The sequence below is a fragment of the Lissotriton helveticus genome, chromosome 8 (genome assembly GCF_964261635.1).
Source record: "Lissotriton helveticus chromosome 8, aLisHel1.1, whole genome shotgun sequence".
Classification (NCBI taxonomy): Eukaryota; Metazoa; Chordata; class Amphibia; order Caudata; family Salamandridae; genus Lissotriton; species Lissotriton helveticus.
In genome coordinates, this window is record NC_136069.1 from 896,966,391 (window position 1) to 896,982,585 (window position 16,195).

Here is a 16,195-nt window from a genome sequence, read left to right on the forward strand (position 1 = left end):
AAAAGAAAAGCCTGTATTCATTCCCTTTTTCCTTTCCACCTACAGAAGGCCTCTGTCAATAATTTGCGGTGCTCTTTAAAAAGAAAAGGCTGTGAAATAAGAGTGTAATATTGAAGAGACTGCAAAAGCTGGGGCGGCTGTAACCATGCAGTACCTTTACCATGCATGTGTTACAACCCATGCACTGTTACCATGCATAGCCATTACCACATATTTTTTGCAACGCATTTTCCTTTACCATGCATGACTGTACAATGAATTAACGTTGTAAAGGTATGAATGATAAAGGCATATACGGTGCACTGGTGGTAAGGGTATATGCTGGTAACGGTGGTAAAGGCACCTGTGTGGTCAAGGCTATCGGTGTCGTTAGAGGAAACAGAGAGACCTTTGCACTTTCTCTTGATGACCTGTGCCGCACCTCGCCTCAAAAGAACTGCCTCGTTGTCCTGTAGAGGTAAGGGGGATTGGGCCAAGGCTGGGGGTGGGTTCGGATTTAGGGCTTTAGATTGTTTTTTTAAAACCCTGGGGGGGAGGGGGGGGGGCTCTGATCCTGTTGTAGGAGATGTGTTAAAATATTGTGTAAAGTTTAATTCGCCCCAAAAGAAAAATATTTGAAAATTGTTATTCATTAAGAAATGAGCATTCCGTTTTTTGACATTAGGTTTGCCTCCTTCCTTTCAACTGACTTAAATATGAATATATATATATATATATATATCTCAAACCCGTTAATCATGAAAAGACAAACCTATCTACATCGAAAATAGAATTTTTGAATATCCACAAGAAGTTATGTACTATTTGTCTTTTAACAATATGCCCTTTATATGTGCTCATCACTAGGTAGTATCCAATCTTCCTTCTGAAAAGTTACATGTTCAAACAATATTTAACAAAATATTGTTAGCCAAAACTGTATTTATATTACAGGACAACTGAATTTTTAAAGAGATTAAAACCTCTTACAAGGAGTTAATGCCCTGTCAGTAAATGGATAGCATGGTACTCCATAGGTTTTTGATCATAAGTGATAGCTCAGTGGGGTGCATGCGGGCTCTCTCTGCTTTAGTTACATAAAATCTCCTCTATTTGCTTCGCTCAGTGTAGACTCTATCACTAGTTCCCCATGCATAAATCGTGTATGCAAAGGAAAACTTTATTTTTGTACAAATAGTTCTCTTACCACTCCCAGTTCAGTCTGTTCCTTCAAACACTTGGTTTAGCCAAACTAAATTGCTGTGATACCCAGAACCCACAAGAGTCCTTGTTTAGCCAAGTCTTTATATTAGCTAAACTTTATTTTGGTCTCTGTATTTATGCAACTAAAAAGATGTATACTAGATATTTTGAGCTGGTGCCATTCCATGATGGTTAGAGGGCTTCACTGCTCTTGTTGGTAGGAATAGACAAAGTAAATAGCAAATGCACCCTCTTAAATATAGTGTTCACTTTGCACCAGGTGCATTCTGAAAGAAACTCGTTTCATTATGCAGAAGAGGATAACTACTATCTCACTTTGATGAAATGAAAACCATCCCTTCAGAGTTGTGACAAATATCTAAGCGGTCATCGTCTGTTGTAGCATACTTGTTTTCCCTTGCTGCATAAAATTACTAAACTAATGTCGCTCATCCCTAATTAATATGCTACCACTTGGGTAAATAGCTAACATGCAATTAAACAATGGACATTGCTTCTACTATGGAACAAAACCAAATCTGATTTACAAGCGTCCATTAATGCCAGTCCTAAATAGACCCGATTAATGATTGGGGTCCTACACTGTTTACAAGAGAAAGATTATTATTTTAGATTATTGGCTCTTGTACATATAGTCTTGTTTAAACCAACATATTGTTGGGTGAAATTGTCTCTTTGCTTGGAGTTCCAATAATTGTTAGTCCTAGACTACTGGAAGCATAGTAGTCCTGTTGAGATATGCTATGTTTTTTTTTTGTTGTTAAAAACAAAGCAGCCCTGCAGAGGATTTATGTGCTGTATTTTAGAAGTAGTTACCTGGGTAAGAAGTTGTGATTACTACACTCGCTTTACACCATTGTGCTTTAGGCCTGTTCAGGAAGGTAAAAAGCTAGTTCAAACCCCAAACTGCTTAGAATTTACATGCGAGGAACTGTGGCCTGCCCCTCTTAGGCCAGCCCTGCATTTTAAACAAGATTTTTAATAATTGTGTATGCCATCAGACTGAGATTTATCTTTTAAAAATAGATTTAGGGCCGTGAAAAAACACTCTAGTCAAATTCATCCCGCTCCTTTTCAACCCCCACTCAGTCCATCAAACCCTCTTCGCACATTATCTTACAAAATGCTATCCACATCATATTTTCTTAGTCTGCATTCAAAAGCATTAGTTATTTGCTTAGTCAACATATTCCTGTTTACTTACTGGCATTGCTAAAGTCACACTTAGAAGGCAAGTGAGCAGGATACAGAGCCTCATCTTAGTTGTGGTGAGATCTGTGCTGTCTTGGCCACTTCTGCAAGAAGAAAGAGTTCAGATATTCAGTTTTGCCTTTATTTAGCTATGAGAATGATCATTCTTCTATCATGATTGACGCAAGCTTAAGTCCCTGTGATCAGTAATGAAACTTTTATGAATTAACATGTTGATTATAAGCGAATTATACCTCCTCTTGCTCACGGTCGCCTCCGAAGCCATGTGATGGATGGCTGATCAAAGTGATATTAAGCTGCAGCTTTACGAGCCGCTGACTAAGCATAGTGTACTTGCACAACTAGTATTCTTTGTGTAGCAAAACCCTTGATGCTGTCCAGTCTATGCTGCTCTCATCACTAAGGAGCTGGTAAAGAGATTAATATATTTCTATCAAAGTTAAACAGAAACCATTGCAAGATGGTCACCAATGTGGTTATTCTCCAATATGGCTGGCGTTTTGTAATTTTTTTGGGATATATTGTTAATCTTAAAACGCAATTTCAAGATTGTGGATATCTGTTTTGGAGTATTAAATTAAGCAGTTAAGCAAAAGACAGAAGAGAATGACCTGGTAACAGTGTGCAGTTGCCAGTCACTCAAACAGCTAGCAGATAAGCGGGAAGGCAACAGGCAAGAAAGAGTGGTGAGAGCACGGACGGGTCACCAAGCTATGACATATGCTATCATGGAAAGCTAAACCACAACTGGGACAAAACAAGAACAAGGAGGAAAGCCATGGAACCAGGGACATCAAAGTGTGAATAATGAGTAAGGGGCTGATCCAAAGGCTGCTTTGTGTATTGTACTGTGGAAAATAAATATTCAACCACAGAGAGCTTGAAGTTGTCTTTAGGAAAGAAGTAAAAATAAACTGCTATATAACACCGGCAGACTTAAGACAGCTCCACTGTGTCTTGGAAACCTTCCACAAGTACCACTTTACTACAAAGTGAATAAAATAGCGTTTACCATAGAGGTCAAATTGTATGAGACTGAAAAGATATAAAAGAGAATGTAATTGCAGAGTGGCGGTCATGTTATGAGGAGAGGTGTTACTTTTACAACCTTGTGTTACTCAACGTGCCACTCTTTGCGTAAGAAACCCCATGACAGCAGTCTAAAACGTGAGTCATTGGTCAAATTTTGGTCGCATCTCTTATGTAAAGTGCTAAACACAGACCTTTTGACCCAGTGTGCACCTCTATAACCTGATATTTTTTAGGCCTAGTGGACGCTTATTTTAATTGAACACATTTATATTGGCTAGGAGGAGCACATTAAGAAACTGACATTTTCTATTTTGTGTTAACCCTTGTTGATATCGATGATTAAATGGCTTCTTCATCTGAATCTGCTAATTGCGAATTTAATTTGTCATCTCAGACAAACACTACCTTCCAGGAGTAGCAGTGACCTACTGTAGGTCCATCAGTGCTTTGTGGTTGCATTAGGTTGCTATTTAATTTTTGCTTGCCTTCACCAAAGGAATCACATTGAAACGTATAGAATCAGAAATCTGAGAATATTCTCACTAATGCAGACTATGCTTTATCCGGGAGCTGTACCTGAGCAGGACTTCCAGAACAATACGCCAAGGTAGCAGACAACAGTCCTGAACTATCCTGAACTACGACCTGCCACCACCCAATGTACCTCAGGCTTCCTGATCCTGAATATCGTCAGGGTCCTATCGCACACTTTTCTCCCCTCATTATCCATACTGGACACAATTGCTACTCTATGCATCAACTATACAGAATCCATGCACCCAGAGCTTTTTTGTGTGAAGTAGTTGTGTTTGGAACTGCTGTTTTCCCCACTGCTTAAGGGCCCATAAATACTTTGCATCCTATTTCCCTTTGTGACTTCTCTTCATAGCACCTATACCAGAAATACTCAAGGTACAGTTCGGGGGCCGAATGTGGCCCTCCTGACCTTGAATTGCGGCCCCTGGTGACCAGCAGCTCTGGGCGGCAGTTCACTTGACAGATCAGGAACATTCAGAAAGCTGTGAAAGAGGCATAAATAAAGGTTTTCTGGTTTCACATTTTGCAGTTTAGCCACTACCATATGTGTATTTCTTACCCCTTCAAACTAGAAATTAATTAATTTGATTTTAATTCTTGGTGCATGAGAATAGAGCATTGGTGGCAGGCTGAAGTCACGAGGATCAGTTTGTTGACCACACTATGCATGTGCTTCACTTCTCCCTATGCCCACCTTTCATTACCCTACTCTCGCCCTGCTGGCATAGGTGCGTCCGTCGGGCATGCCACAGACTTTGTGGCTCTCGAGGAAATGTTCAGCTGAGATACCAATTTATGCTATACAAGTAAACATACCAATTGCTTCTAATAATTATCAAGATTTGTGACTGTTGTTTGCCAGATTCCCAACTGGAAGTACAGATGAAAGAACTGTAGGAGATTCAAAAGCAGTTGCATCTAACTGAAATCTACAGAAGAAAAGGCCCATTCAAATCTCAAATACCTAACTTCGTGTGAAATCAAAAAGCATAGCGCAGTTTACCTTGTGAGTTCTCTGGTCCTGCTGTTTGTAGAGGTTCACTGACTCTGCTGCATCCCTGGCCCCCTCTCGCCATTTATATACCATGCTTGCCCACCCTAACGGCTAATCATCCATCCACCTGCAGAGAAAACACCAGTGTCAGGGGTTTATGCAGTCAAGAGCGCTCATCACAGTAGACCGTATGATTAGGGATATGGACTGTCATTAAGCAGAATCATACGTTTTTCAAGCAAGGCCTTGGTCACAGTCCAAACCCCACTTTTCTAACCGGAGAAGGTGGTGCTGCTGTGCTCCCTCTTGGTCGGTGTGACACATTTCACGCTGCCTTGCTCTGAGAGAAAATACATTGGAGTTTAGTTTCCATTTGATATAGTTTACCTTAATTTCGTCTCTGCTGCCTCTTAATTGCTGTACGTTTTTCAGTCGTATATGTTACTAGATTTTAGCACTGTATGTAAGGAAAGTAAGCTGGGCAACAGCATGCTTGTTGATGGCTAAGAGGGTTCTGCAGCTCATCCCTTCCTTCAAAATGGCGGCATCTACTAAAGGCCCTGTGATCATGCTTTGAGGTGTTCTCTTTCCCCTCTTTCTCAAATCCTTGTAACTAAGATACTTGGGCTTTGGAATTGGAAGGATTGTTTGACCAGGGATACGTTGATCCTACCGTCTCCGAGTTGCAGAATTCCGAATGCTTTGGATTTCAGCAAGCCATGAGATGAACTGTTCCATGGTTATCCAACGAAAAAGTCTGAGCTCAAGTGGGAAAGGACCTGGGTTAGTCCTTGTAGCATACTTTCAAATGCCATCCATTTATGCATCTGATTGAACAGCTGATGGAGGCTGCTTACTACAGAATTCAAGATATCTAAATTGGGGGTGTGATGTACAATGTGTGCCATGTACATGGCAGAAGCAGCAAACGCACCTGCCCGCATTGTATTGCAGCTTTAATATAGCGCCTGCTACCCCATGTAGGGTACTGAAGTTCTTGCCTACATGGGCAACCTGCTAAGCTGTGTAAAGTGTATGGTTGGAAGGGTGTGGTCTTTGTTTCTTGTTTCTATGTAGGAAGTTTTTCCAGGTAATGTGTGATGCTATTGAGGTGCTATCATATTATGGGGTGCAGTGCTTGGCAGTGTGGTTAATTAAGAAGTGTGAGACGTAGACACACAACATATGGTTTTCAGTAAGTTGACAGCTCTTCAGGTCTCTGTATGGTGTTTGGTATGATCATAGTCACCATAGCTGGTTACTAAGCCGCAGTTCCGGACTAGCTGTAGCATTTTCCCGGTGGGCGCAATGTTGGGGGCCAGTTTTGGATACCTGGTGGGGGCATTTTTGTTACCCGGGGATGGTTTTGCCAGTCCCCACCTAGCCCCTCCTCTGACCTACCCCCCCCCCCCCCCCCCCCCCCCCCCCCCCCCCACACCACCATTCTGACTCAATTTCCAGGGCCGGTTTGCATTCCCAGTATGGCCAGGCTGAGCTGAGTTATCCAACCTGATGTTTTGCTTAAGGTTTTTGGTTCTGAGAACTTTAGATACAATTATCGCTTTCTTTGGATTACTGTTACTACATGGAAATACATCCATACACTGAAAATCAAGATGTGCAAAAAGGGACGGACCAGAGTGCAAGATTTCTTATCCTACACACCCAATTCACTTACATGATAGGGACAAGCTCCACCGTACTGAGTGAAGTGCTCCACTGCTTCCAATCTGTGGTGGCCCGGGTTAAGTTCCCATACATATGGGTGTCCTCAACCGCGTGTCCAAGGAGTCCATTTCTGGAGGACCTTTCTCTGACCTGTTATTTTGAAAATATTGCATAGTTGGCCCTTTCACCTGATGACATCAAAGTAATGGTTCTCCATCTTACTGACCTCACCATATTTTTAAAGTGTTTTAAGAACCAAATGCTGCAACATTTCAACCTTTGATTTCAGGGTTGGCCACCCAGATATTAAAAGTAACAAAATCAAAATTCTTGTAGATTTTTTTAAAGAACGTCAGTTACATTTGTTTAATCTCAGTGGTTTCAAGCATCGTTGTATAGGCAACACTAGCTGTTTCTACAAGCTGTTCATGTCTACAGCTATACAATGTAGTCAAAACCACCGCACTAAAAAAAATAAACTTTAAACCAAAACGGTGAGGAAGGCATTTGATTAGAGCTCTGCGATGTGTAGCATCAAATATCAAAACACTGGTTCTCTGCTCGTGCGTCGCGCGTTGATGTTACTCTGTGCTGATGCGTTTCATAGTGTTCGACATAAGGTCACAAAGTAACATGTCTCTCATTCCACTTTGCCAGAGTAGCAAGGAGGATAAGACGGTTGCTACTAAGTGCAAACTTTCAGTTGTTAAATTTGTAATAAAGTGGCAGAAGTTACAAAGGGAAAAAAAGATAAACAAAGCATTGCTAAGCTGTGTAGAATGGCAAGCTTGTGTCCCTTAAAAAGAATATATATGACCAGTAAATGCCACGGAATGAAAATAAAAATAGAACTCATGCCATCTAAATGTGGCCGCCATGTGCTTTTAGATAAAATTCAGTTTTATTTTATGAACTATTGACTAGCACATGGGCTTCTTTTGAGGCAAGTGTGCTTAACGCCAGCATTGTCAAAGCCAATTAATCCTAACTTTGGGACGTATTATCTTTGCTAATGTTTTTTTAGCGATTCTATAGTGTCCCCAATGTTGAACAGCATGGCTTAAGAGTAGGAAAAAAATGCACTATGACGCACCAGCCTTCATGCCCATGTCTACAAAATGATAATTGCGCTTTTTTCCTTTTTATTGATTGACACTGGTTGGATCAGTGTGTAAAACGAGCACTTGCAGTGCAATAGGTCTTGCATTTCGAGAATTTCAGCTATTGCCACTGTAAATGGTAATGTCTTTTATTTATGTGTTTTGAAAACCTGCAAGTGGTGCCTAAACACGCACTTTGTGCTTATAGTCCTTGCTTATGAACAGCAAGGCTGGCAGTAAAAGAGGCGCAGCAACTGTCAGCCTTGCTTCTCAGAAGCAACGACTATAAGTACAAAGTACAAATATATTTAGTCGAAATGTGACAAAATAATTATTATATTAAATCCAAATTAGGTTGTACCCTGGGGAGGTGAAGAAGGGACATTTATAGAAGGTGTAATATAAATGAGATCTGGTGGGTGCAGTATAGCAAGCTGCACCTAGATGTCCCTAGTGAACAAGGCACCAGCACTACTTGTCTAGGTGCAGTAGTACAAGCTGTGCCTGGAGGTCCCTAATGCGCATCATAAACTTTGAAGATATGGTAAATCTACTGTACAAATAATGCATTGCATGCAAGACAGTACCACAAGGACATTCAAATAGCTATGTCCATGTATACAATTAGTAGCTTTGAAATATGACAACATAATTATTGTATTAATTCCAGATTAGGTTGTACTCTATGTGGAGCTGATGAAGGGAAATAGATTGAAACCTTGAGTGGGGCACAATGGGGAGCAGTACACAAATGAAACTGCTGTTAAACAGAAGCTCTTTGATGGAGAGCTTAAACATTAAAAAAAAGTAGTGGAAGTACACACATAATGTGTCCATGCTCCAGGGGAGGGGCACACATAAGAATAGGAAGTAAAGCCCATATAAGCTAATGAATAAAAAGCAAGCACATTTGTGAAGGTGAAACCAGTGGCGCAGCAAGGTCAGGTGGTACCCGGTGCGGAAAATTTCACTTCACACCCGGATTGACAAAATGGCGAAAATATGTGTTTAAAACACCTATTTTTGCTATTTTGTCACCCCCCTCGGTGATGACACTCAGACTGGCCCGCACCCCCCCCCCCCTTCCTACACCACTGGGTGAAACCAACTCACAATAAGCAAATGGTGAGTTCTAAGCCCTCTGTAAACAGACAACAGCTCTGTTTACTAGCAGCCAGCTTGCACTAAAAGGTATGGTAACTATTTTTTAGCTATAATACATATCACAAAAGTACATTATTATTACTGGGGCAAAGAAAGTCTACTATAGGCTTCGAATTGCTGCAACATGAAGACACAGTTTAAAAAAACACATGGATAACAAAAAATAAAAATGATAAATGTAGTTAAAAATGATTGGCAAAGTAAAGTATTGGCTCACCAGACCTGGCACTGAAATGATGATTTTGTTAGGCAGATATGCACATGCAGTACAGAGAAAATTCCATCACTAAAGTGCAAGAAAGCCACCGGCTGTAGTGAGCTGGCCCACTGCCCCATACTTGTATGCCCTTGTGGTTGTAAGCAAAATGGGAATGACAGCTGATCATACCGGTTGATGAAATGAGCTGACTCAAAGCCTTTCTATGTATGCATAAAAGTATGCAGTTTGTATTTATGAATCTTATTGATCACTTAAGGCTGGTGAAACAGCTACGCTGTCCCTGTGCCAGACCTGTTGGCTGGATGATTCTGGCATGTATTGTAAACCAATCAAGCCCCTAAAACAACGTGTTGGGTTGAACCGCCTTTTAGAGGAATTACGAAGGATGAATCGTCAGTGAAGTCCGGTCCATCGTTCTATGCATTTAGGATATGTAAATGTAAAAGGATGGTGATGTCACTGCCAAGAGTACTGCACAGGATCCCATTGACGCCTATTGTTTACATAGTGAAAATAGCATGTCTTCAAACAACTTCTATTGAAGTTTAGGTAGTGGTCTCGTTTTGTTCCATTTTTAGCTTTGACTTAAAGTGGCAAAGTTACATTGTTTGTTTGGTTGTTTATGCTGCTGTATTAAAGATCTCCAGTTAACTGTTCGAGATATTTGTAGTTGCTTATTTGCTTACTGCAGATAGATCTAACACAACCTGCCGCTCCAGACTCATGTGGCCTGTAATTTGACATTACTGACACTTTCCAACCAGACAAGTGGTGATTTGCAAGGGAAGTTTTGTAGTGCCAGGTGTGTAGTGGTTAGCCAGTGGTAAATGCAGGGTGATGGGGAGTGAAAAAAGGTGCGTCTGCAGTAGTCTGAGCTGCTGACTGCAGGGTATCCTCAAGACCTGTTTGCAGCTAAAAAAACGGGAACACATTTTAACTCCATGCCTTGAATTTCATTTGACTCCTACTCAATGCTCTGAATTCTCCATCGCTCTGAAGTATCAGCAATACAACATGTATCGCTGTATGAAACTGCCAAATAAATAGATATTCTGAGCAGGGAGTGCTAAAAAATAAAATAAACCATGAATAATGGCATAGCACAAAATGATGGGGCTCTCTGTGGAATGTGGTGATGGGACCTTGAGTTTACCATGACTCACTGATATTCATAACCTTTGGCAGAATGCCCCCACCCAAAGGGTTGAGGTACCTCTGAATGACTGGGGGTTGTGCTACACCCCCTGACCATGACATGGACAATGTATGGCTTTTCAAGTATTCTGTTAGTTATTGATATAAAGCAACATCTGATATTACAGTTTTGAATGTTTACAGATGCATGAAAAGTCATTCTGGATTAATACTCTTACTGGTTATTGGGTCAAGTTTAAAACAGTGACGTTGCACTACAGGTCGGGTGACCCTGACAAGTGTTGAATAAGTTGGGCATTTACTAAGGCAATTAATCTCCCAGTCCCTTTATGTGCACAAAGTAGACTGACCAAAACTTTCCTTCCCTCGTTTGCCCCTTTTTACACTGAAAGTTCAAGTTTGGAGGCCCCCTCCATTTACCCTGTCACAAAAAAGATTGTTTTGCCAGTAATCAAATAAAATGTTGTCAAGAGGTACATAATCAAATCCAGTCTTAATTATCATTATCCTAGAGCAGGAAGAAATAATTTATTTATTTTCTTCATTGTATGTTGTTTCCCTTTCAGGTGAAAAGTTCTGTTACTGGTATTAATTGCATGTTTTTTTGTGTTTGTTTTACCTGCAGAGTTAAATTTATAAACCTGCTAAGATAGTTCAGCTGTTTACAGCATGTCCTGCCGTTAGCAGCAAAATTGAAACTTTGATTAAACAATTCTAACAAATTTAGCATGTGGGCTACTGTGCCCCACTTAAGTACTAGGTTTCCTATCGTACAGTGGTATAGGCCAAACCTGTGCCGTATCATCCAATGTTTCTCATCGGTGGTGCGATCTATGGTCACAAAGGACCCTGTTATCTGTGTCATGGAAGTCGGATTAATTGAATTAGGTTGGATGGACACTGCCAATTTGTGTCCTTACTATGGATTTCATAGAGCCTATGGCCCTTCCGCAATGAAGAAGTATCCACTTCTGCCTCAATCCATTTTCTCCTAGCATGATACTGACGGTTGCCGCCTTACTCTTGCTATTGTGTGGGCCTTACTGATTTATTTTGGTGTTTTACATTGCACTCAGTTTAGCCTCAGAATTGTTTCAGAGCGCTAGAAGTGTCAGAATACACGATTAAGAATTTGGATAGCAGGAGCTCCTTATAATGCAGGCCTTGGCCCTTATCTAATATTTCTCACTGACTTCCCCCAAGTATATTAAGTGGTATCTATCACAAACACAAAATTGATGCTAAGTCATTAGACGAACTCTGTCTTGAAGAGAAATGTTTTCAAGAGTTTTCTGAAACTTAGATGCTGGGGTTCTCTTCGCACAGTAGACTTTAAAGAATTCCAGAGTTTGTACCCTCTAAACTCCCAGTGATTTGCACCTGTGTTTCTGTCATCAGAGTATTTGTGGTTTGATAAAGTGCTTTTTGGTCGAATGTGTAGTTCCTGGTCGTAATATAATGGGAAGCCTTGTTTTGAAGGTATGCTCACTCTTTGTTTCAATGCAATTGATGGCTAGTGCGGAATGTCTTGAAATGTATCCTTCAGTTCACCTGAAGACAGTGGGGGTGATTTCATAGCTGGTTTGATGTTATCACGTTTCCTAAACCAGAGGCATAATTTGGCTATCTAGATTTATATCTTTGGTAGTCTTTCAGTCCGATTTCTCAGGGGTCAGAAATTATTAATATTGTAGTTTTCCAGCCAGCCCGTTGCTAAGGATCTGGACAGCTTTGGTGTGTAGTTGACTGATGAGGCAAGCTGTAAGTTCTTCTCTTTGACTTGCATTTTTTGTGTGGTGAGAATGACTTCTTTATTTAAAACTACCCCCAAGTTTCTTGTTTTGTTCAGTATTTGGAGGAGTGTTAAGGATGGTGAGCCATGCAAAAGTGAACTTTTCAGAGCTGTTGCTTCCCAGTAGCCCAATCTCAGTTTTTGTTCCTTTAGACAAATATGGTACTTCATGATCCAATGGAATGTGTATTAAACACTGTCAATGATGTTTAGCAGGTTGGCTGGTTCCTTTAGCTGTATATGAATATGGGTGTTACTGGTGAACATTTGGAATTGACTTTGGTGACTTTGGTATTTAGGCAAGAGAGAGCAAGCATCTGTTAATCAAAATTGCTGAGTGAGCTTCGATTTGTTTTAATAACTTAATTTGTGAACTGTGGTTATGGTGAAAAGAAAATATCCATTTTAATGCTCTATCCAGTCCATTCAATCCGTATTGTCGGTAGTACTACAGTGTCATGGGAAGTCGAGAGTTCTAGAAGAATCAATACAACTAAATGAATGCCAATGAGTAGATTATGCCTGATATTTGCAGGTCAGTTTATGTTCCTCATAGGGTCTGAATCCAGGTTTGTAGATCATGGATGAGACATTTTCCTTGTTCTACAGGACTCTCCTGGGGTAAAGAAGATTAGAGATCGTCCGTGATTGGGGAGTTCTTGTGGTTTTGCACATGATTTTATTCAGGAGAGCTATACCCACACCATGGCTAGGAATGATTCCCTTGCGTAGGGAAGCTTTTAATACATTAGTGATGTCTGGCCCAAGTGTTGGGAGAAAGTGTTCCATACAGGCTTCAAGGGTCTACACTTCAATGTGAGATGGTTTGATTTATTTTTTTTCTTTTTGTTCTAATATGAGGCAGAGGCGGCTGGTGTTTAATGGCAGTGAGTCGCGGGGGAAGTAAAAATAAAACTACACTTACCTGCCTGCTGCTGCCGCTTCCTCTCAGTCCTTTTCTTCATCCGCTTCCAAGGAAGGAAGCAGAAAGCACCCAGCTCCTAGCCGCCCGATAGCCAATCACAACGCTGCAATGCAGTGTTATTGGTCTGAGTGCCGTGTCTCGACGCCCAGCCAGAGAATTGAAGGCTGGGCATGTTCTTGTTGCAGGCTGTAATGAAGCCTGCATGGAGAACATACAAAGTGTGCATGACGGTTTGGCCGACCTGGCAGGGCCGGCCAAAGCGTCATGAGCACTAGGAGGGGGCAAACCACTCCTTTCCTGCCCTGCTCTGTGAGCACAGAAGCCCGGCCCGCCCCAGCTGGGCAAGGACCTAAAAATAAAATGATTTTAACAATATTTTACTATAATTTTATTTTTACATTTTTGACCTTCACTGTGAGGCGACGCTCCTCAGCCTTAGCGGAGAAGCAGTCACTGATATAAGGACTTATTCTAGCAAGTTGACTGCAGATAAGGGAGATCCTTTTTGGCGAGAGATGGCGCGGTATGGCTATAGTTGATGACTAAATGAGGTAGATTCCTCAGGTTTGTAATTTTATTGTTGCAAAGTAGATAATAAGTTTGTTGAGAGGCTGTTTGGGAGATGCGATGTAATGTCATTACAGCTAGTTGGTTGTTCAGCTCCTGATATTGTTGGATTAGGGCATAGTTGATAAGTTTGAAAAAAAATGTCCTCTTTTGATGACTGTGGGAACTCCATTTATGTTGTACACAGTATCCTTTCATCCATCATTGATTTCTGCCATTGATATTCCAACTTTTGGCATTTTCGTTTTAGTTTTGCCAATTCTGCATTGAAACATGGGTTTTGGTACAGATTTTAGCTTTCTCAATTTGTACAAGGGCTGCTGCTCGAATGGTATGGGTTCTGTTTCAGTGCAAAGTTTGTCAGCATACCCTCTGGATGGCCTCCTTATGCAGTTGCCCTCTCCTAGTGTTATGGGGTTTCTTGAATTCTTGTTTATTTGATATTTTTAGACACCAAGATGAGCAAAATCCACCAAAGGGTTCAGAAAATATCGATTTTTATAGATAACAGAAATCTTCGCCTTTTAGTTCAAAGGACAAACATGTGTTGGTAACCATTGACTACTACAGCCCGAGCTGGGCGCCCAATCCTGGCAGGGAGAAGGTCGGGGGGGGGGGAGGAATAAGGAATATTTGGACATTTACATGGTCACAAAGCAGTCTCAAGTCAATTCCACATTTTACATGAAGACCAGTGGGCCACAGGTAAGGTGGGCCACAGGTAAGGTGGGTTGACTTTGACCACAGGGTTCAGTGTCCCTCGTAGTACACTTTGAGCCAGTGGAAGGCTAATTGCGCTTGGGCCACTAATTTACATAAACAGCGTGTCCAACAGTTTACTTTTGGAAGGCTGGTGTACGTCTTTGGCGACCATTCTGTACTTATCCAACACTTCTTGGTCCAGCAGACTTGGGTGGAACTTTTGTCTATTGAGGACGGGTCTTTTGGGTCACCTGGTGGCGGTTTGAAGAATGGGGCTACTGACTTGCCGGAATGGGTTACTTCAGCTTTGATGGCCCTGGTGCTGGGTCCAGGGGATCTGCTGACTGACCCTTGGAGTCACTTCTTTGGTCTGGAGCTCGGGATTGACTTTTCCTTGAGCCAGGAGCCACAGGCACAGACCTCTCCTTTGCTAGCCCGAGGTGTGGCAGATGCAGTCCAGCAGCAAGTGCAGCCTCTTTTGCCTGGTCCAGGCTATATATATATGTATGTGTGTGTGTGTATATATATATATATTCAAACAAGATGCCTGTGACATGAGAGGCACACTGCAGGGCTCTCCTCTCCGGGCTGAAATGTCACAGCGCGCTTCTGCACGTTGCAAGGAGTAATGTGCCCGACGTGTTTCTGGGGGACTCCACCCCCGTCATCAGGGGCTGCTTCCAGTCAAATTACCACGGACTACAAATCCCATAATTCCAACTCAACAGGCCACATGCTTGCCTATGGATTTGCCTGATAGAAAATGTCCATAAATCATGTGAATTACATCGAGATTTGACTGGAAGCAGCCCCTGATGACGGGGGTGGAGTCCCCCAGAAACGCGTCGGGCACATTACTCCTTGCAACGTGCAGAAGCGCGCTGTGACATTTCAGCCCGGAGAGGAGAGCCCTGCAGTGTGATTCTCATGTCACAGGCATCTTGTTTGAACATGTTATATATATATATATATTTATATATATATATATATATATATATATAACAACACTGCCCCCAGTTGAAGGCACCACTCACAACGTTTTGGTTTACCCTTTATTGTTTGAGAGGCAACAGCAGGCTGAGACACGTCCTCACAGCATATCATTCCGCCATGTCTGCCATACGCGTTTCGGATTTGCTTCCTTATTCATTCGCTGTCTTGTAAGGGGAAAAGGAGCAGCTTGCACAATTTATCACAAGTGATGTCAAGTTCTTGTCCCACCCCACTGGGCGTATGCTTGCTAGGCATTATGGATGATGTAGTTCTAGGCAAAGTGTTATCGCTAGTGGATGTCGCTGCTCCTCAATTAAAAATTCCGTTGGGTTGTTGTGTGGAAGGGTCCCGCATGCTGTTTTTGTGACGCCGCTTCAAACAGGTACGTTGTCCCGTTCCTGTGCTTGAGGCATACGGACCTGTTTCTTACACAGTGGGGTGCACTTCGTGGTCACACCGCACCACAACATATTCCAAACACTACTCCCAGTTGAAGGCACCACTCACAACTTTTGGTTTACCCTTTATTGTTTGAGAGGCAACAGCAGACTGAGACAGGTCCTCAAGTATGCTTGCTAGGCATTCCGCACAACAACCCAACGGAATTTTTAATTTTTGTAATTCTGAAGTGTGGTGGAAATAAATATTTGAATACGATCAAAGCACATCAAGACACTAGGTGATGACATTTGCCCACATTGTGTGCAGTAAAACCGTATTTCAGTTCAAATGTAATGGTCATTTCAATTGAAAATGTGTTGTCTGTAATGGCAGTGCCCTACAACTCCATGTATGCTCCATACCCATACTACACCACTTCGCTCTATGCCCTTTCACTCTGCCACGCCCTCCATTCTACGACATATTACTCCACTCTACGACATGCCACTCGACTCGACACCTCTTCCCTCTACAACACTCCACTTAACTC

General features: G+C 41.8%; 1 protein-coding gene across 1 annotated transcript in view; it reads right to left on the reverse strand.

Annotated features, from left to right (window-relative positions):
• Window positions 1-2,461, reverse strand: part of LOC144773821 (uncharacterized) — a 41,652-nt gene extending 39,191 nt beyond the window's left edge. Inside the window, exon 1 of the mRNA XM_078658917.1 lies at window positions 2,408-2,461. Coding sequence (XP_078515043.1) covers window positions 2,408-2,461 — 54 coding nt within the window. The remainder of the gene's footprint in view (window positions 1-2,407) is intronic.
• Window positions 2,462-16,195: the final 13,734 nt, after the last annotated feature.